The sequence below is a fragment of the Podarcis tiliguerta genome (genome assembly GCF_965153285.1).
Source record: "Podarcis tiliguerta genome assembly, chromosome: 12".
NCBI classification, from domain to species: Eukaryota; Metazoa; Chordata; class Lepidosauria; order Squamata; family Lacertidae; genus Podarcis; species Podarcis tiliguerta.
The window spans coordinates 4,917,482-4,939,568 of NC_139545.1; the positions used below are offsets into that span (position 1 = coordinate 4,917,482).

Sequence of the window (22,087 nt, forward strand, 5' to 3'; positions counted from 1 at the left end):
TCTCTGATACACTTCTATTGCCTTTTACAGCCAAAGCCTCGTCCCTTTCTCCTCCTACATCTCCCCTTAATTGGAGGTATATATAATCTGAATGCAAAGTACAACTCTATAGAAGTGCCTTCTATACACGGACATTTAGTGCCGCCCCCTCAAGCATTGTCACTCAAATCAATGGAAGTGTTTCTGATTAAGGCTGCAATCCTCTGACATTTACCTGGGATTGAGTACTATAATCTCAACTGGTCTTGTTTCTGAGTAGACATGTATAGGACTGGCCTGTTAGTGGTTTAAAGAGGAATATTTACAGCTATTCACTCCAGCTGCATCAAATACATGCAAACTAGGAACTTGATCTTTTGCTCTCTTGGTACTGTTAAAAGAAGGAACCACTAGCCAAAATTCAACTGTTTCAAGTCCCATTGATACAAATATAAGCTTTAAGTGCTAAATATCCGTTGAAATCATTGAGATTTCACAGTGTTTATATTAATTTAAGAAGATCTAATTTTTAGTTACTTTTCTTGCATATTTTTCATCATGAATTGACCTGTTGCAATTTAATTCTATGGCAATTTAAAACAATATAGAAATATTATTCTTATTCTAGCAATACCTGAACAGAAGTTTCCTACTATAAATAACCATATAATCATCATTAAGGAGATGTCATTCTTTATTATAAAACTTGTGTCTGTACTTAAAGCACATAGCCTGATTGAATAGCAATCAAGAGTACAAATAGTTTTGTTCTAAGTTTGATGTCTAAATGAATTTAGCAGTAAATAGTGTTGGACAACCAACTTCCAAAGCAGCCAGATTTTTAAAATCGATCTCTTACTTTTCAAAATACTTGGACATTTAAGATTATTAAAATTGTTCAGATGTTACTTGGAAATATCAGCTTTATAATTTTTGAAAACATCACATGTCACTCCCTGCATGAAATAGATTCAATTAGACGGCAGCTAAACATTCACATGTGAAAAGGAAATTGTCTTATTTTTTCTTCTTTTCATAGAAACAGATATCACTAACAACTTGTATTTAATAGGAAATGACAGTCTATAGTGGGCATTATATAATTCAAATATAATTATGCAGTTGGTCATGTTATATAATTACATTATTTTTGTGCATCTACCTGTCTCTCTGAAATGATAGGGCATCTCTTTTGATCAATATTGCATGAACCTCTTGCAAAAATCATTTTGCAGCTTATTGCTGTAGTGAAAATACAGACATCTGAGTATATCTTCACCTTCCTTACAGATTTCAACAATAATAATAATTTTGGTTGTTGTTTTTTAAAAGGTACATTCTTTTTCCAAACAAGATACTTTTGTAAAATACAAATGCATGTTTCCTGTAGAGGCTTCCTAGCCCTTTTTTTAAAAAAGAGTAACACGTGGAAATAATTAAAAGAGACTCTTTCAGAAGCAATTGCTGTAGAATCCAAATGTCACATTCTGCTGTGTAGTACTGCTCCAGCACAGACATATATCAACATCTATCACTCAAGCACACCCCCTGAACACGCTCTGCTCCTTTTTCTGATTAGAGATTACAGTTGCTTGAGTTGTCTTACAGGGTGTCACTGGTTTGAATGACAGATGTCTGGGCTGGAGTGTCACCCTTCTTATTTTCATTTTGGATATGAAACCAATATTCCTGAAAGGCTACGTTTTCTTTAGCTATTATCCAGCTGTTTAAAACACAGTTTACCCACAGTATGCCAGAATGTACCATTCAATACATTTCTAGTCCACAAAATGTATTTCATTTCCTTCTTTCATTTAAAACACATAATTCTTTAAGTTTACACTAAATTAAACTCAAATCAGATTTTCCTAAAGTGGAATTATAATGGCTAACCAGGAAACATGATCTCTTTTTAAAGAGCGACAAAAAAAGGGGGGGCTCCTCTTCTAAATATTTAAGAAAAGTTTACTCTGGACAAGAGAGTGTTCAGAGACAGCGCAAGGAAAATCTGAAAGGCTGCCTGCACCCTCCAGATTCAGCGCAGTAATTCGTAATAAAACCAAAGCAACTAACCCAGGTGATTACTTTTTCCCGGACAACATGGTAGCCCAAGAATGAAACATCCAAGAGACAAAAGGTAGCAAGAGCAGCCTGGTGGGTGTCCCACAGATGCCTATGGGGGAATTGCCCCAGAGCCTGTGCAGCTTGCAGGTGGCAGCTGTGCAGCTGCCCAGAGCCACCCCCCCTCCAAGATCAAACTTTTGCCAGCCACCAAGCTGGGCAGGGAGGCAAGGTGGGCAAAGTGGCTCTGCAAAAAGTGGTCCCCATCTCCTCTCGCCTCCCATCCCTCGCCTCCTGTGACCCCCAGACAGTGCGGAGGCAAGAGCCACCCAAAGATGCCAGACCTAGGCAGACTTACCGAAGAGCTTGCTGGGAGCGTCCTCGTTGTCATTTGATTCCACAGGCGCAAGCAGGGGCTCATTCAGCTCGTTGTCTGAAGCAGCTGCCTTGTCCTCACCTCTCAACTCTGCATTCATTTCACTCCGCAGTGACAGCAAGGGCTTACTGACTTGTCCAGCTATCATTGGATCCTAGGATGTGGGGGGAAAAGAGTGAGGGGGGGAGGGAAGTGGCAGCCTTGGTGCGCGTATTCCTATCTCTCACTCCCTCTCTCCCCTTTTTCTCTCTTGTGCACACACACACACACACACACACACTCCTTCTCTTATCTCTGGCTGCTCCTGCTGTTATTGCTGGCTGCAGTCAAGTGAAGAGCTATTACAGACCCAATGAGTTTTCCATTACTCCCCACCCTATTAAAGCTCAACTAGCATGTGAGAGATTCCGGATGCTTCGGAGAGAAAACTTCAGGGGAAGCGGCAATAAGCAGCGCTGCTCTAATTGTGGGACGTGCTGCTTTTGCGTGCATCTTTTTACACCTCGCTCTTTTACTTTAATGCGGTAAGAAAGGGGTGATGGTCCAGCAGCGCTTTTTTCTTTCTTTCTTTTTTTAAGGCTGCGAATGTCCTAGAGCTCTCTCTCTCTCTCTCAAAAGGAAAAGCTTTCTCACTCCAATAGCAATCAAATCAGAAGCAAAACAGCAACGCTCACAATATTAAAACTGTTTCCACAACACTGCAAAGTAATAATTCAAATGGCACAAGTATTTCATATAATCAAAAGACAATCAAGGAAAGGTTTACTTTTGCCTTTGGGTTATTAGGCTCTGAAAGTCCATAATCTCACACTTAAGGAAAAAGATATATATATATATACAGGCAGGCAGACAAATAAAAGAAACATATATATTCACATTTGAAAAAGACAAAACTAGCAAAGGATACTTACTAAATTTTTGCAATCATGCTGGTGTTTGGGACATTATAATTCCACAACGCATCTACGCAATATATATGTATAGTTTTCAAATGTTTCCTGATTATCTGAATCTATTTGATCTTCTCATTCAGAGGAATGGAGGGGGAGTTCAGTTCTGATTTCCAAAACAATCTAGCATTCTTCAGTTTTGCCAATAAGCAGCAGAAACTGGGGTGGGGGGTGGGGATGGGGAGCCGAAAAGAAACAAGTGACCTTGTTTTGCGATCTCCCAACTATTTATTGCTAAGTTCATGCCTAAATGGTTCTTATGCAGAGAACAGGTGACCAGCGCAGAAATAGGTTGGTTAGCATGTTCCCTCTGCCCCATCCGCACATTGGTCGATGTGGTTGCCTATGGGTTTTTTTAATGTATTCATGTCTGAAAAGTGAATTTGATATGACACATGATAATCTATGAAAATGTTAATCAATACAAATAGTTTAAGCTGTCATCAAATGCACTTCTTTAGTCAATACTCATATCGCCGAAAACAATGTCACTGTCACCAGGGTTTAATTTGCACAGCACTTAAATATTGGACTCTGTGCATCAATGCACTCTTCTTCAAATACTGTAGGTAAACACATTTTCTCCCTATTTAAGGCTGAAGCACTCAGCGCGCATTTAGTTCAAGCCGAACCCTCCCTTTTGAATACCTTGATAGGTCCACTGGAGGGCAAAATTAATACTTAATTGAATCTCACAGTCATCAAAATAATCAATACTTTTTTATTATTTATTCTTTACAGTCTGTTGACTGTTTCAAACCTCAGAGGGAATGGGGTGGGGGGAAGGATTCATGGCTTTGAAACACTGTCATTTAACAAGGTAATTTTCAGTGGGACATTAGGGGTTGTGAAACATATAATAAAACAAAAATGGTGGCTTATAATAGGAAGAAAGAAAAGAATTATATTTCTGCCATCTAACAAAACAGGATAAATAAAAAAAGAAGCAGCAAGTGCAGGGAGAGAGAGAGAGGAGGGGAGGAGGGAGCGAGGGAGGGAGGGAGACTGGCTTTTGAAGGGTTTTATCATATCAAGAGCAGAGCTGAGCTTTCATAATGCTGACATTTCTCATCCTGACAATCCTAAACAAGTGGAAAGGATGAGATCGGAGATATCATCTTTCATCACATTCCCCAGCTTAAGAACCAACATGACAGCTCCTCTCCCCTTTACACTGTTAATTACTAAATAAAATACTACTCTCTGTCAGCATTAGATTATTGCAGATAGGAACCAATAACATTACTCCATTGTTGTTGATGTTGTTGTTGTTGTTATTGTTTGGCTGGCGGTGTTTTATTTTTTAAAAGTCCAGCGATACCTACCTTGCGCTTTTCAGAAAATAAATTGGGCTGTTTTCATCCTGCCTGGAATGTAATTAAAGCTGCGATCCTGAATCCGCTTACATGGGAGTAAGCCACACTGAATTCAATAGGGCTTCCTTCTGAGTAGGCATAGTAAGAATTGCACCGTTAATCAGCGATGCCAATTTGCCTACTAGTATTTGTGATGTACTAATTAGTGTGAATGTGGCAGACATTTTAATGAACTTTGGGGTGTGTAGGGTCAGGCATTCGTGGGCTTTAATTCATTTTTATTTTCATAATGCATTTTTATAGCATCTACTCAAGTGTACGCTGCTGTCAAACAGTCTGGTATTCAAATAATTTGCATCTAAGGTGATCTCCAAGGAAAAGACAACATCCATATTCTTACTCTAAAGGTAAAGGTAAAGGTACCCCTGCCCGTACGGGCCAGTCTTGCCAGACTCTAGGGTTGTATGCCCATCTCACTCAAGAGGCCGGGGGCCAGCGCTGTCCGAAGACACTTCCGGGTCACGTGGCCAGCGTGACATCGCTGCTCTGGCGAGCCAGAGCCGCACACGGAAACGCCGTTTACCTTCCCGCTGGTAAGCGGTCCCTATTTATCTACTTGCACCTGGGAGTGCTTTCGAACTGCTAGGTTGGCAGGCGCTGGGACCGAACAACGGGAGCGCACCCCGCCGCGGGGATTCGAACCGCCGACCTTTCGATCTGCAAGCCCTAGGCGCTGAGGCTTTTACCCACTGTGCCACCCGCGTCCCATTCTTACTCTATTTTGCCCTTAAAACAAACTGTGAGGCTAGGTAAAGCTGAGATAGAACAACATACCCAAGCCATCAAAGCCACCTAGATGGAGTGCCCGAACCCAGGACTCTCTTAATCAAGACAAAAAATACTATCCATTAGAAATATCTGGGTGCTAACCAGGTTGAGTCCAGTCTTTTGCAGCAGTTCTGGCCATGGCTTGGAAATGCTGGTCACCCTCCGATCCCTTTAAAACCTTCCATGGACCTGCAGATCTGAGGGCATCTCTCCTGGTAGGAAGGGCTTGTTGCAAAACCAGGAAATGAGAACTAGTTCTCATAAGGAGCAAATATGTTGGCAATATACCACTTTCTGGGCAGACAGCAGGCGAGCCCAGAAATCTGGCAGGAATGAAGCTCGTCTAGAAACCACCTCCCCAGGTGCTAGTTTTCAGAGAATATTTTGCGTGGAGGAGGAACTCCGTCATGTGGGTTCCGTTGTCCAGACATCACCTCATTTACCGCATGTGGGAATGAGGCCTCAGAGTGGGGTTTGTTTGTTTGTTTGTTTGTTTTTTAAAGCTCTCTCTTGTTTTTATTGTTGCCATCTTCAATTTTAACTGCTTTTTAAAATGGTTTTGGATACCCCGGACAAGGGACAGGGTAGCTTATAAATGCATAAACAAACAGATCTTTTGTTGGCATCTGTCTGGATGAAGTCAAACTGCATAGTGACCTCTCTGGGGGACAAGCCTAGGCAGCGTATATGGAGGTCCTCGGCTGCCCAGACGACAAGGCCACCCTCCCATCCTTGCTAATGTCGTCCAAAGGAAAGCAGAGCACAAATGCAGGATTTGCTGGAAGGAGCCGTACAAGGCGCCATCCAACCATCTTAGAGTCTCCACTCCAGATCTGTGTAGCATTTACAGTGGTACCTCGGGTTACAGACGCTTCAGGTTACAGGTGCTTCAGGTTACAGACTCCGCTAACCCAGAAATAGTACCTCGGGTTAAGAACTTTGCTTCAGGATAAGAACAGAAATTGTGTGGCGGCAGCTAAAGTGGTACCTCGGGTTAAGAACAGTTTCAGGTTTAAGAACGGACCTCCAGAACAAATTAAGTTCTTAACCCGAGGTACCACTGTACTCTTTAGATGTTACTTCTCCTGAAGATGTTCCGCAAGGCAGTCAGTACAGATTTTTCCTCAGGGTTTACTCCCAACGCCTTTCTCTCACAAATGAGTACAGTGGTACCTCGGGTTAAGAACTTAATTCATTCTGGAGGTCCATTCTTAACCTGAAACTGTTCTTAACCTGAGGTACCACTTTAGCTAATAGGGCCTCCTGCTGCTGCCGCACCGCCAGAGCACGATTTCTGTTCTCATCCTGAAGCAAAGTTCTTAACCTGAGGTACTATTTCTGGGTTTGCGGAGTCTGTAACCTGAAGCGTCTGTAACCTGAAGCATCTGTAACCCGAGGTATCACTGTATAGATACATCCTCAAAAATGGTACCATGTATGTACCTTGTGCTGTTTTCACAGAAGGATTTCCAGGGAAACTGTGTCAAAATGCATGGAAGCTTTTATCCTGCCTCTGATACCAAAAAAGGCAAATCAGATGCAAGGGGTCGGCCACACAAAGCAGCTGGGAGGTGAGGAAAGAAGGCCACTAGGAATGGCTAACCTGTGGCCCCCTCAGTGTCAATGGACTACAACTCCCAGCATTCCTCTCAGTTTTGCTGTCTGCGACTGATAAGAGTTGGAAGCCAACAGCACCTCTAGGGACACAGGTTAGAAGCTCCTGCTATGCACACTTAGGTGGGAGCAGACTTGCATAGGATTGCGCTATAAGACTGTCTCTGCCAAGTGTCTAAGCAGAACAGTTTCAGGCTGATATATATTTGTAAATACGGAGGGTTTTTTAATATTTTTTTTAACAGCCCTATCATAAAACAATTAAAAAGAAAAGCCCCCCAAGTGTTACCATGACTAAACCCAAGCTATCAAACAACTTAGTCCTGTCAGTTAGGATGAAATTTATGACAATTACACACAGTCAATTTATTATCACACATTATTAGCATGCATTAAATGAACATACGGCTTCTGCCTGACCCCCAGGGCACCCCCAGAGGTACAAGGCTCATTGAAATAAATGAGATTTATGTTAGCACAGTATTTGAAGAGGAGACAATCATTCATTAGGAAGACTGGGAAAGGGCGAGAACCTGCACAGAGAGACAGATTTTAAAATAAATAAATAAGCGATCAAGGCTATCAAAGAGCTGAGTTATTTTCCTTGCGGTGACTTGCCCCCAATACTTGGCAATGCCCTTTCATAGCAAAGAGGCTGCAACATTTGCAAGTCCCCGTCTGATATTCATACTGTGTGTGAAATTGTGATGGAAGCCCTGCTGTGCTTATTGTTTTATTGGGGCTCCATATTAACCAATAGAGACATGTTTCTTGAATTTGTCTTTTTCACAGTTACTGTGCACAGATTCTAACAATGCCATAGCTCGTTGGCCCCTCATTACTTGACCTCATCAGAAAATTTGTCTGGGAGAGTCAAGAGCAGGAGGAAAGAGGGGGTGATAGAGACAGAGAGTGGGGGAATTGCTGGGCAGCAGGAAATTGTGGGGGGATATTTGCTTGGGCTTAGTTTCTTAGACCAAACACTCTTTTCAAAAGGGTGACTCTTCTGATGTTTTGCAGTTTGGGACCCCCTTGCAGTTTCATGGTTATGGTTTGTGTAGCTAATGTATATAAAGGCTGGTTGAAAGTCACTTATTACTTCTTCCAATTACCTGTCTCAGGACCAAACTACACTGTGACATTAAATGTCTTTGCACTGAATACATAGGTTTTTTTTAAAAGCAAATTGTGTCAGCTGATGGTGCTGATAATTAGAATCATAGAATCATAGAGTTGGAAGAGACCACAAGGGCCATCGAGTCCAACCCCCTGCCAAGCAGGAAACACCATCAGAGCACTCCTGACATATGGTTGTCAAGCCTCTGCTTAAAGACCTCCAAAGAAGGAGACTCCACCACACTCCTTGGCAGCAAATTCCACTGTCGAACAGCTCTTACTGTCAGGAAGTTCTTCCTAATGTTTAGGTCGAATCTTCTTTCTTGTAGTTTGGATCCATTGCTCCGTGTCCGCTTCTCTGGAGCAGCAGAAAACAACCTTTCTCCCTCCTCCATGTGACATCCCTTCATATATTTGAACATGGCTATCATATCACCCCTTAACCTCCTCTTCTCCAGGCTAAACATGCCCAGCTCCCTTAGCCGTTCCTCATAAGGCATCGTTTCCAGGCCTTTGACCATTTTGGTTGCCCTCCTCTGGACACGTTCCAGTTTGTCAGTGTCCTTCTTGAACAGTGTCCTTCTTAATTAAGAGGATGAGAGAGGAATGGAGAGGGAAGTTAACCCTTTCCTACCCTGCTGCATTTCAAGAGAAAGTCCATCTTCTGATTTACTTTCCTCCTTATGCAAAGACTGCTTCTGGCTCCACAAGTGGCCCAGAGTCTGTCTGGGGAATTAAAGACGCACAGCATGACTTTCAGGGGCTTCACTCTGGCAGTGGCATGCCCACTGTGAATTTAAAGCACACCTGAAGAAACTGTCAGTGTGGCTGTGGGGTCTCTGACCTGTGCCTGACACTCTGGCTGAAGAGGTGTCACTGCCTTAATCCCTTGATCGGATACCGATCCAAAATTTGTATGGTCACTTCCGATTCAGATGTTAACGGAGAAACACAGTTGGGTGCCATCACCACTTCTAACAGCTTCATAAGGATGTTGAACAGCACCTCATGCCTCACCTGCCAAGGCTTTGGCCTCACAGTGAAATGGTGAAATGCAGGAACCTATTGACATAGTCGTTTCTGATGGTGCTCTCCAGTGCTGTGAAGTCTGCAGTTCCTCCTGGTATTTTAGGGAGCTGTGTGTGGTGTAGCAGGCTGGACAACATCTAGAGCACATGGGTGGTGTAGAACTCGCTCCCAGGCTGGCGGAACACAGGTCAGGGCTCTCCGGCCCCCTGCTGTTTATGCCATGGGGAACAATTTTGTCCCCAATGCTATCCAACAGCTATATGAAGCTACTGGGAACAGTCATTAAGAGTTTGGGGTGATACCCAAACTCTATTTCTCCATTACAGCCGAGTTAGGAGAAGGCCTGGAATGCTGCCTGGATGCAGTGGTGGACTAGACAAGCATCAATAATTCACAAGCCCCCCCAATAACTTAGGCCCAAAGTAACTTAACAATAGTCTGGTGACTTATATTACATGTCGATCACTAAGATCCTGGGATGGGGCACTTCTAGTGGTTCCATGCCTTCACTAGGGACTGAGCCTTTAGTCTGGCAGGCCATGCCCTGCAGAACTACCTGCCAATGGAGGTTCAGCAGAAACTATCTATGCCTTCTTTCCCACGTCACCTGAAAGATACCATTTAGACTGGCCTTCACAATATCAACTTCTCTCAGTATCTACTGATGTTTTATTGATGCTTTTAATTATGGATGTCTATTGACTAATCTTATAGAATCACAGAATTGTAGAGTTGGAAGGGACCCTGAGGGTCATCTAGTCCAATTCCCCCCCCCCCACACACATATATAGTGAGCTGTCTTGATGTACTTGATTGCATCTAAAATAGTGAAGCTAGGGACTGGTGGCACTGTGGTCTAAACCACTGAGCCTCTTGGGCTTGCTGATCAGAAGGTTGGCAGTTTGAATCCACTCAACGGTGGTGAGCTCCCATTGCTCTGTCCAAGCTCCTGCTAACCTAGCACTTCAAAAGCACATCCGTGCAAGTAGATAAATAGGTAGCACTGCGGCGGGGAGGTAGACAGCGTTTCTGTGCGCTCTGATTTCCATCACAGTGTTCCATTGCACCAGAAGTGGTTTAGTCATGCTGGCCACATGATTTGGAAAGCTGTCTGTGGACAAAGGCCAACTCCCTAGGCCTGAAAGCGAGATGAGCGCTGCACCCCATAGTCACCCCATAGTCTAGGGGTCCTTTACCTTTACCACAGTGAAACCACATGCCTTCATCTGCTCCAGGTGCAACAAAACACATCTTTCCTGCATTGGTGTCTACAGCCACAACAGGCGCTATAACTCTCCAATGATTTGGCGTCACCCCTGATGGCACACTCTTCTATTGTCTCTCGAGACAAACGGATGTCAACAAAAAAATTTTAATAATGAATAAATAAACTTCCATGGGGCTGAGTTTTAACCACTCCGCAAATGCCATTTTCTGAAATGAACCTTAGCAAGAGTGGAGACACTGAAAGACATTGCTTCCAGCTGCCAACTGACAGAGCTGTTCTAGGAGGATACCGTGGTCAATGGTATAAATGGCACTGTCAAACAGTGCAAGAACAACAGAGCTGCACTCTTCCATCCCTCTGTTGGCTAAAACTGATTCATTCTCATAACCAAGTCTTAACCCAGAATGCTATGAGTCTACATAATCAGTTTCCTCCAGGCGGGTCTGAAGCTCCACCACCCCTTGAGCACTTTCCCCAGAAACAAGGTATTTTTGAGTGGGCTGCAATACTAGTGCTTAGAAAGGGGCAAAGCCAGCTTGTTCAACACTATTCCTATCCTGGTCACAGTCCTAATCAGCTCTCATTGGGATGACATTGTTTAAAAACGTCTTTTCCTGACTGTGAATCTGTCCAGTCAAGGGACACCTCATCAACATGATGACATCCCACCACCATGCAGCCGGCTATGGGGTGGGGTGGGGGGGAATCATGGAACCAATCCAAGAGCGAGGGCTGGAAGAACTGCCCTTAATCTGAAAGGGTTCACACTCTTGCCCCAGTTCCCTTGGTGAAAAGTTTGGCAACAGGCAGCTTGCAAAAACTTTCACAAAAAGCAATCACTTTTCCCCTTAGCCTTAGATGAAATGTCCAAAAATCATCAGGGGTCCATAGAACTCACCAAAGCTGAAATTTGCAAGAACAACTTTAAGCATCACTGCAGAAATAATTACAGGTGTTTTTTCTCTCTGTTTCAATGTATGAAAGAGCTTGCAGAGCTTGTTTGAGATATTACAAAACTCTTACATAAAAGGCACATTGCTGGAATTACCCTGCATCCTACATGTAGATCATCATGTGCACTGCTGGCACCCATGACATATTTTTTTTGTTATTGTTTGACATTAAGCATATATGTCATGGAACCTGAAGACAGAACACGTCAATGAGGAATCACATTCTGCAACGAAGCTCATGTTATTTATTTCCAACCAAAAAGGGGGCATTTTCTCATCTTTGGAGTAGCTTTCCTGCAGATTGCACCAATTGACTTGTGTTGCAATCCTACCCACTTACTTGGGAGTAAGTCCCATTGAATTCAATAGGATTTACCTCTGAGTAGATTGGTTTGGATTATTATCACTGTAGGAATACGTGATTGGACTATCTTGGACATAGGGATGCAGAAATAGGGGAAGAAAGAGGGTTATGCACAAGGATTGTGGGAATAGATTGGAACAAACTGGGATTTATTGTCTACAGTTTGAGATGCTGGAATTTGGAGTATTTGGTGATGGCTGGAGGGAAGAGAAGTTGAGGATACCTGAATAGTCGTGATGGTGTAGCACTGAAATCACATAATATATGGAAATATTGGGAATAGTCTGGTTTCTGTGCACATGGGAGCTTGAAGGAGTTAGATACAGAAATTTATTAAAATGACAAAGTTTAAATTCCAAACACCTATAAGAATTAAACAGCAACATGGGGAAAGCAGCCAGCTATCACATACACCGCATGAATCCATAGGTGCATCTAGAGTGTGGCTTGAAAGGCTGGGAAGAGTATCAAAATTGAAAATTGGTTTTCATTAGACGAGAACATAAACCTTTTTTAAAAGGAGACAAAGAGGCTCAATTTGTATATGATAATACTAAGCTGCAAAACTGGCTCTTCTAAGCCTTTGAACTAGTGGTGAGTTCCACAACATACTCATTAATCACTCCTTTAATTGAGCACCACCTAAAAGCTCACCATATATGGTAGTGAAAAGAGCCAATTTCATGATTAAGCACATAAACAAATAAAAGGCCCCACCATTTAACAAATATGTTACTATTTTCGGTTCTTTCTTTCCTCAGCAAAACTCACGAGAAAGTTGTCTCTTCACTCACTTCTCATGGCACCTGATGACTTTTATCCTGGTGTTTCTCTGAGTATAAGAGGAACAAAACTGCTGATGTTTGAAGTTTTTTAAAAAACTTTTATATTGAGCCAATCTCCATCCATCAACCATATTCTCCTTCTGTAGCATCTTATGCCAGAATCTGGTGTCTCCAACATTTTTCTTTTTCCAAACACCCCCTTTATGGTTCTGTTGAGGGATTTATTTCATCCTATTCCCGTAACTATGAATTAGTACTTCTCTGAAACTGTCCAGAGAAATCCATCCCTACTTCTGTCCTTCTGATCTTCTGAAATGGATTCTGACTGGAAGATTGGATCCCTCGTGACATTTGTCATGTATATTGCATTGCATGTATGCATATTTACTTTAATATCAACTACTGAGTAGCAGCTCCAACATTGAGCTCCAAGGAAGGAGTTTCAGAAAGTTCAGACATTCCAACAGACACAGTACCTCCATCTGAAGAGGACTCCCATGTAGGGGGTGGCTGCTGAAACAATGACCTGAATGAGCAGCTTGAGACCTCTGCAAAGACCTCTTCTCAACTGCCCATGACTCTAAGCTCCTCTGTAATTCATTGCCTGCTATAATCAGCAGTTCTTGTGAACCACCCTGAGATCTTTTGATGAAGGTTGGTATATAAATCAAATAAATATAAATAAAATAAAAGCTACAAAGCACCACAGACTTCAGGTCAAAGTACAGAGCTTTTATGCCCTTTGCACTGATGGCTTGGCACAGTCATCAGGCCCCACCCCTAGATTTCAGCTATGCTCTGTGGAGCAAGTTGTCTGCTTCTTCTTTGAGCTACCTAAGACCTGGTAGATCCTCTGTTTGACCTAAAGCTCTTTCTCTCCCGGTGCTTTCCCCCTTTAGTCTGCCCCCCATATGCCTCTTTGCTCCAACTTGCCTTTCATCTGCCCACATACACCTCCAAGTCTCAGTGGACCATGTGCAGCACGAACTGGACACCAGTGGAGACCAGTCCATTAGGGTGAATGGGAAACAAGCCTCAGGTGGCCCTCAGCTAGCCCCTATCTCCCTGCTTTACTAGCAACCAGTCCAAGAGGTAACCCTGCCCATAAGCTTCCTTCCTTCTTAGTGTTGCCCTAGAAGAACTCAGCAGGGGAAAGGATGCGTACAAAACTATAATTAGTTGTCTCTGGCCCCATCTACTGTTGGTCTTCCTGCCTTCCATCAGTCCCAAAGGGCATCAAGTGCAACATGGGATACCGTAGTTACAAATAAGATTTATAAAGAAGATGAAGGAGAAAAAAGATATTGTGAGGACAGAACATGGTAGAACTATGAAACAATAGACCAGATTTTCAGGGTTGTTCATGCCATCACATTAATTAATGCTTTGAGGGTGTCATCTGTCTTCTACCACTGTTGCCACAATCCCAACTAGCACCAATATTTTTGTACACAACCTTCTTGCCTCGTTTGGATGTCATAATATCAGCTTAGGGCCAACACAATATAGCAGACATAGTTCAATGGTCGCCATACTCCCCCAGCCCCGAAGAACACCTAACATTTATACAAGTTTATCTTCAGTACTTTAATATCCTCCCCATTCTTCACACCCCATTTCTAAGGTGTAGAATCTTGGAAACAGAACTTTTAATATTTCTTCCTCAACATTTTACCACTTTATGGTGTCAGCTGCTGTGACTGCTTTCGGTATTATTATGATCTTTTCTCTGAGGAATTAATACTTACTTTCATCACATCCCACTTTGATTACCTGCACGCAGAAGATGTTTAGGGCCTTCTAAAACCACCTGTTTCTAACCTCAAGGGGATTTCTAACTCTACTGCCAAGTTAATTCCTCTTACTGTAGAAGAAGTGTATTATCCTTCCTTCTCCCATTCAATTCCTTGTCAGCATCACCAGCTTTTTACTGCTCTTGGCATTTAAAGTATACTAGCATCTTCTGCAGACACTCACAAATCTCATTGGGCTGAGTCACATTCTGCCTTCCAATGCCACTTTAAGAACTTCCACTTATATTCATCTTAGTATTTATATTCTCTCTTCTTCTGTCAATACTAGAAACACTGCCTGACAAAATCATACCACTGCTGATTTTTTAGTAGCATTGTAAAGAATTGCCCATATACATCTCTGCTTTTTTAAGAAAGAAGAGAACTATGTAGTTTGCACCTCTTGTCACCTATCTAGAACTTATAAGAATAGGATGTGTTAAATATGAAAATATGTGCTTGGGTCCTACTAATGGCATCCAAATGTATTTATTTATTAACAGTATGCAGTATATGTGGCCTAATAACTAAGTTCTTTGGGTATCCTGCAATAACACAATTGTAAATCCATGGTGATAAGGAACCCTTCCCCATTGCTTGTTTCAAGAACTTGAGTTGAAAGTAACAACAAGAACAACTTGACAATAATTATTGTGTGGTTTGAAGTTTATATCCAACAGACCTTTGCGATCGCTAATACTTCAGCAATATTGTTGTTCACAATGAAAACATTCACAATTCCAAAATGTTAAGTACTAAGTAGGCTACTAAGTGGGATGCGGGTGGCACTGTGGTCTAAACCACTGAGCCTAGGGCTTGCCGATCGGAAGGTCGGCGGTTCAAATCCCCGTGATGGGGTGAGCTCCCGTTGCTCAGTCCCTGGTCCTGCCCACCTAGCAGTTCAAAAGCATGTCAAAGTGCAAGTAGATAAATAGGTACCACTCTGGCGGGAAGGTAAACGGTGTTTCCGTGCGCTGCTCTGGTTTCACCAGAAGCGGATTAGTCATGCTGGCCACATGATGCAGAAAAACTTTCTGCTGACAAACGTCGTATCCCTTGGCCAGTTAAGCCGCAACCCCAGAGTTGTTCAGGGGTCCTTTACCTTTAGGCTACTAAGTACTAAGTACTCAGCCTTTCCCCCACCAGTCATCTGTCAGTGCCCCATATAACTGCTGACTTCACCTACTGCTCTCCAATCTCTAATTGATGCAGGACCTGAGATAGTCGAAAAGCATAGCTTCCCAACTTTAGAGAATATGACATATAGCTAGGTATCATCAATAAACCTACAGCATTATATCCGAAAGCAATTTCTGAGAGGTCTCACGTAAACATTGAGATAGTGGAATGGACACCTGCCCAAAGATTGGGACCTTTAATATGAATGTTCATCACTTGCCAGCAACCAAATTCCTCAGTCTCAGTTCCTCAGTTTTGAAGTAACTTCAAAACCACTTTAATCCCTCAACCACCCAACTTATTATTATGTTTATATTCCACATTTTCTCTAAGGAGCTCAAGGTGGTGAACACACTTCTCCCCTTCTCCATTTTATCCTTACCACTCTGAGAGGTACGCTAGGCAGAGAGAGACGGTGACTGGTCCAAGGGGAGCTTCCTAGCTGAGGGGGGAAATCGAAATCTGATCTCCCATGTCCTAGTCCACTAGGCCACACTGGCTCTCAATATCTTAAAGAGACAATATGCTATGTTCAGTAGATTGAATATAATCAGGATAGCACTTCTCCCCTTACCCTTGGTTGGGATAAAATTATTCACCACAGACAAAAAGGTCAGTTTCTGTGTCTTATCAATCTCAATAACTCAACCGCAAAAAGTCAAGGATATTAGCGAATCAACCACTACTGCTTGTTTACTGGTTCATTCATATACACAGACACCTAACTCCCAGTTACAGGACAACACGGTCTCAGCTGAGCTCACTACTGTACATTGACTGCAATGATAATTTTTTCTTAGCATGTGCATGGCTTGACCCTTTATGTATGTGTGGTCATGGGTGGAGTGGCAATCCTTCCCTTTCAGAGCCCTTCCTCTCTCAAACTAGACGGCCCATTAGCCTGACTCTCTTTATCCAGTGATTTAAATAGGTTGTGCAGCATTGCCACAAGGACCTAAACCTTCTCTAGATGTTCTACATCAGTATGCGTGAGTACAGGAGGGTTCTCACTTCAGAAGCTCACCCTACAATCACTGGCAGAGGAAGAGGAGTGGGGGGGGCACATGGCCCCCGGCAGAGTGATCCCGGTGGGGTGCCATTGCGGCTGCTCCCCACCCACAGGCGGCGTGCCACACCCCCAGGACGCGTGCCATCTGCTCTCCGTCCCGTCCCCCCATGCCAGAGCAATTCTTGGAGGGCAACAGAAATGGTGACTGGAGATGGAATTAGCACATTTATTCTCATTCCCCCTTTGCATCTTTTATTTAACTCCGATGCAAAATGCCTGATGTGGGTTATGGACTTTTCTTCTCCCTTCAGTCAGTTTGCTTCTCACCTTAATAGGCAAGTACGTCTCAGCAACCTTTTGATGTTTTAGGGCCATTTTTTGTCATTAAAAGGGCTTCTGCATGACAATGTCTCTCTGCCATTACAATTAAAAGTTTACTATATGAAGTAGCACATACAGTATTTGGGGTTATTACGAAAGCCAAGATGGCTTCAGGATTTCTCAGTGTATTCATATAAAGTGCCTTCCCCCCACCCCCCAGAATATTTCCTAATTTTGAAGGGTGAAGGACTGGTTTTCTGGGGGGGGGTGTGTGTGTCTGCTTTGTGTGCACCTTATAATTCATGTAACATGAGTATGGTAAGAAAGACAAATTCTGTTTTTTTCAAGTTTAACTTCTTTGTCTTGCTTTATAAAAATCCACATAAACACAATTTTAATGGGGAAACCAATTGGTGACCTAATCAAAACAAAAATACACAGCTTCCATTGTTATTTTTCCCCCACAAGCCTTTTCTTATTTACATAAACGGATAAATTACAGTAATTGTTCAACTTCACCATTCAGGAGTAACCAGCACAAGTCGCCTTTGATGACATAAAGTGGACTATTCTTTTGATTTTCTAGGAACACTAAATCAATCCTGCCTTTGATGTCATATTTTGGTTTTAAATGAAGGCTGATCATACGTTCATTTTAACAAACCCGTTGTTTTCCCCATCGACATCAACAAAGCAGGATCTAACCTGAGTCTGAGTCTCTTATATGTGCATGCTGAAGAAAAGCAATCGGGAACGATGGCTGTGATCTTCCTGCCAATAAAGCAAGTAGCAATGTTTTCACTGCGTTGAAAAAAGTGCAGGGTTGCACTTAATGGCATTGTGCTGGCTTTCTGTTGTTTTAATACAGGTTTCTATCAAGTCTCATAAAAGCAAACATCAGACACACAGATATTTGAGCATTCCATTGATAACTGAGCATACAAATATGCAGCCCACACTGTACACTGAAAGTAATAGCCTTTCATTCAAAACAGAAAAAGTTCCATCAAACACTTTTATCAAAAGAATGGATGTTCGTACGCTTTGGTTCACCATTGGCTCAGCCAGTAACTGGCTGCTAGGCATGGCTTAGATCATTTGCATTGCATTCGGGACTCAACCATCTGCAAAATGGGCTGCGGAGAGCATGTCTAGTTTCATTCTCAGAAAGTAAAAAATGGAACCCCCTCACATATTCTCTTTCATACCAGCAGAAATCTGAGAACGTCATTCACAACCAGCTTTAGCGCTGATGTCTTTTAATGGCTCCTTTCTCTTCTACTGGAAAGTTAGTGGCCAACTGCCTCCAGATTTCTTAAAACAAACAAACCCAAATAATAACACAAATCAGTTTTTTAGTGCTCTGACATTTTCGGACATAGCTGTAGAACATTTACCTTATAGTGGAATCACATCAACAATAATGTCAAAGATTGAAATCATTTTAGCCCTGGATTAGTAGCCATAGGATTAGTAACTGGTATCCTGCTAGTAGTAGCAGAAGTAGCAGCAATATGTAGTTGTGGTAATGACTACTAATAGCCTACTGCTGCAGATATTAAAATTTCCCTCTATAAACTGGCATAAATATATGGCACTCAAAGGCCAGCACCTCTAGGATGGGGTTCATAATGTTCTTATTGTGTCCCTTGACCTTTCATGGGAATTTACTAGCTCCACAAGATTCAGGAAGTGACAACCATAGTCTCGTGGGCATTTGAACAGCCCCCTCTTATTTACAGGTGTAAGGGTTTTGCTTGAAATGATGGACAGAGTTGGAAAACTCTCTGCCTTTTACCTACAATAACTTGCATGAAGCTCTTTGCTACTGAGGCTAAAGCATATTAATAGGATCTGCCTGTTAGTTGTGAAATCAAGTTGGGTGGGCAATGGCATTACACCTTGAGTAAAGTTGATACCAAGCCTTTCAGTGAAAGATTGCAAATCAATAAATTATATTGTAGCCATTGACAAGTTTTATTGGCTTGGTTTCCAATTTACCATATGGAAGGTGGAAGCCATATGGAACCATATGGAAGATTTGGAAGCCACTCTCCTTTAATCCTATGTACTTCTGTCCTCCTGGGAGGCCTAGCACATGGCTCTTTTCCACAGAGTCAGCAGCGCACCAGGGAGGCTAGCACCAGTTCCATGGGGGAAATCCCACATGGAAGGCCATGGTTGCAGACTTTTCAGTATTACACCAATTGTTGGCATCCGTCTGTCAAGAATGAGCCAGCTCCCATGGAAGGTTTGCAGCCAGCCCCCAGTGAAGTGTTGCAACAAGCTGAAGAAAGCTGCCAGGAACAGAGAGGGTTAATTGCCAGGCAGGACGAGCATCAGCGAGTGCCAACTCCCCTGCCCCTTGGAATGCCAGCTGATAAGAGAATGGCTGAGGGCAAGCAGGAACTCAGCCAATGCTCTACTGGCGCGAACAGAGAAGGAAGCAGTTTGTCAGTACGGGAAGAGATTGTTTCTGAGCCAATCCCTCCTAAGAATAGGCTAAGGGGAGGGCTTTTAGACCGGAAACAAGGCAAAAGGCACAAAGTGAGAAGGTTCAATACCTTCTGTAACCAGAAGGGAAGCTCTGAAGGGTCATGATGATTGATGATGGTGGCGGCATGTTAGAGCCATCCAGAGAACTCTGTTTGTTTTTGCAATAAATCTTCCTTTTTAATTAACCACGCTTGCTGTGTTATCAAGTCGGAAACCGGGACTCTTGACACAGTCTATCTCAAAAAACAATGGAGTGAAGTCAAACCACAGGAGAATCACAGCGCCTGCTATGGCTGCAGAGACCAGTAACTCGTAACTGCTGCCTCCCGCAGTGTGTTTATGTATAAAGTTGTTGTTTATGTATTTTATTATGTGAATCATTCCGGTCTCGGTGACGTCTATGCTGGCTTAGTCATATCCACTGAATAGAACATGGCACGATCCCCAAGGACATGCTGTACTTGAGGTACCAGGCCTGTTGGCAGACCAACTCTGTGTTACAATGATGTCTGCAAACATGACATGAAGGCTGGCAGTATCACCGTGTGAGAATACCTTGCAGATGACCACAGTGCTGGGAGACACTCAGTCAGGTTTGTATCCACAGCAGTGACCAGAAGAGGAATGACCGCTGGGAGGAGCGCAGAGACAATGGATTCCATGGTTTACCTGTAAAAGCAAAACCAGATGCCTTCATCTGTCCCAGCTGCAATGTATCGGTCTCTATGGCCACAGCAGGCGCTCTAACTCTCCAATGGTTTTTCTTCACCCCTGATGGCACAGTGTTCCATTGTCTCCCGAGACAGATAGATGGCAATAACAATGTGAATCATCTGACATGGTTTTATTGTACTCACTCTCAATCTGTGTGTGTTTATCTATTGTAAACCACTTCCAGATATTTCAGGTAGCAAGTGATCTAGAAATGGAAATAATAAATATATAGATTAAAAAGCCAACCCAGATGAAGGTGGTATCTGTAGCCTTTAAAAAAAAATATCTTCCACAAAGCAGGCCAAGTCCTGGTCAAGACCGATTGCTTCTCTCGCAAGGGAGCCCATACCTTCAGTATAATCGTGTCACAGTGGAGGTGTGCGGGAGCATAAATGTGTGGCTGCCATTTCCCATGACACATGTGGTCCGAAGGCTGGACTCTAGAGCTTCAAGCAGTTCTGCTTTTCCTATCTCATCTCCTCAAGTGTTCCAATAGCAAAGGAGTAATTTTTAATGTGGAAATAATACTGATGTCTTTTTTCAATATTTGAGACTGTATAATCTCTGAAAATAGTTCGGTATTTCTTTGCCTTTTGTTAAATCACTGAAATACCTTTACGTTGCTTCTTAAATGTGTTTTGTGTCCTTTAACATGTAATTTTCTTTTATGTCAATCAGTTTGGACTTTGCTATTACCTGCCACTTTAAGTACTTAAAAGAAATGAAGTATTTTTCCCCCTTTAATGTGGCACAAAAATTGAACTTGAACATTTTTGCAATTGTGGAAGATAACATGGTTGGCAGTATCGGTATAATTTGGAAAGAAACAAAAAGAGGACATCAGACAAGAAAGCATGTATGTGAACGGAGCCCAGGCTAGGGACAGGAAAAAGAAACTCTACTAATCTTTTCTTAACAAGATTGCATTATTTCATCTAAGATTAACTACCTATTCTGCCCGAATTTTCCTTGCACAGTGGGTTGGACAAGCTAGTTCAGTGTTTCCCAAAGTGGGCAATACCACCCCCTGGGGGTGCAATGAAACAATCTGGGGGGCAGTAGTAGCCTCAGGTGCAATTGGGGGGCGTTGAATAAAAATAAGGGGGCACTGGAAGCATAAAGAAAGAAGAGACTTTTGCAAAACCGTTTGTATATGTTTCATCTGTTGTGCAATGACGCTTACCAATGTACCATAAAGTCGTAGTGATTATTTTCCAAATAAACACACAAAAGGCAAGTTATAGGATGTAGGTAGAAAAATAGATACGCAAATTTGTTGCTGCATCTTTCTGTTTGTTTGCTTAAAGAAGGTAGATTTCCAGGGTGGGGGGCACCCAGTATTCCCCCCCCCCCGGAAAAAAGAGCAGTGGGCCAAATAAATTTGGGAAACTCTGAGCTCGTTGCACTTACATTAGCCATTCTGACTAACTTTTCACATTTATTTAAATGGAGTCCAAGTTAGTGACTATGCTAGTAAATGTAAAGGTAAAGGGACCCCTGACCTTTAGGTCCAGTCGTAACCAACTCTGGGGTTGCAGTGCTCATCCCACTTTATTGGCCGAGGGAGCCGGCGTACAGCTTCCGGGTCATGGCCAGAATGACTAAGCCGCTTCTGGCGAACCAGAGCAGCGCATGGAAATGCCATTTACCTTCCCACCTATTCATCTACTTGCACTTTGACGTGCTTTCGAACTGCCAGGTTGGCAGGAGCAGGGACCGAGCAACGGGAGCTCACTCCGTCGTGGGGATTCGAACCGCCGACCTTCTGATCGGCAAGCCCTAGGCTCAGTGATTTAGACCACAGCGCCACCTGCGTCCCTGACTATGCTAGTATGAACCTTCAAATATTGCACAGTATTTACTCAAACCTCTGCCACTGTTTACAACCACCATTTGCTCCCTGTCAGTGTCCCTCCCTTCTTACGCCCATGCCATAGCATATTGTGCAACCTGCCTTCCCTTTTGCTCCGCAACCC

General features: G+C 42.9%; 1 protein-coding gene across 2 annotated transcripts in view; it reads right to left on the reverse strand.

Moving 5' to 3' along the window:
• Positions 1 to 22,087, reverse strand: part of POU6F2 (POU class 6 homeobox 2) — a 305,677-nt gene that overhangs the window by 232,324 nt on the left and 51,266 nt on the right. For both annotated transcript variants that reach the window (XM_083407054.1, XM_083407055.1), the window contains exon 2: positions 2,399 to 2,570. In XM_083407054.1, the coding sequence (XP_083263180.1) occupies positions 2,399 to 2,570 (172 nt within the window). The remainder of the gene's footprint in view (positions 1 to 2,398; positions 2,571 to 22,087) is intronic.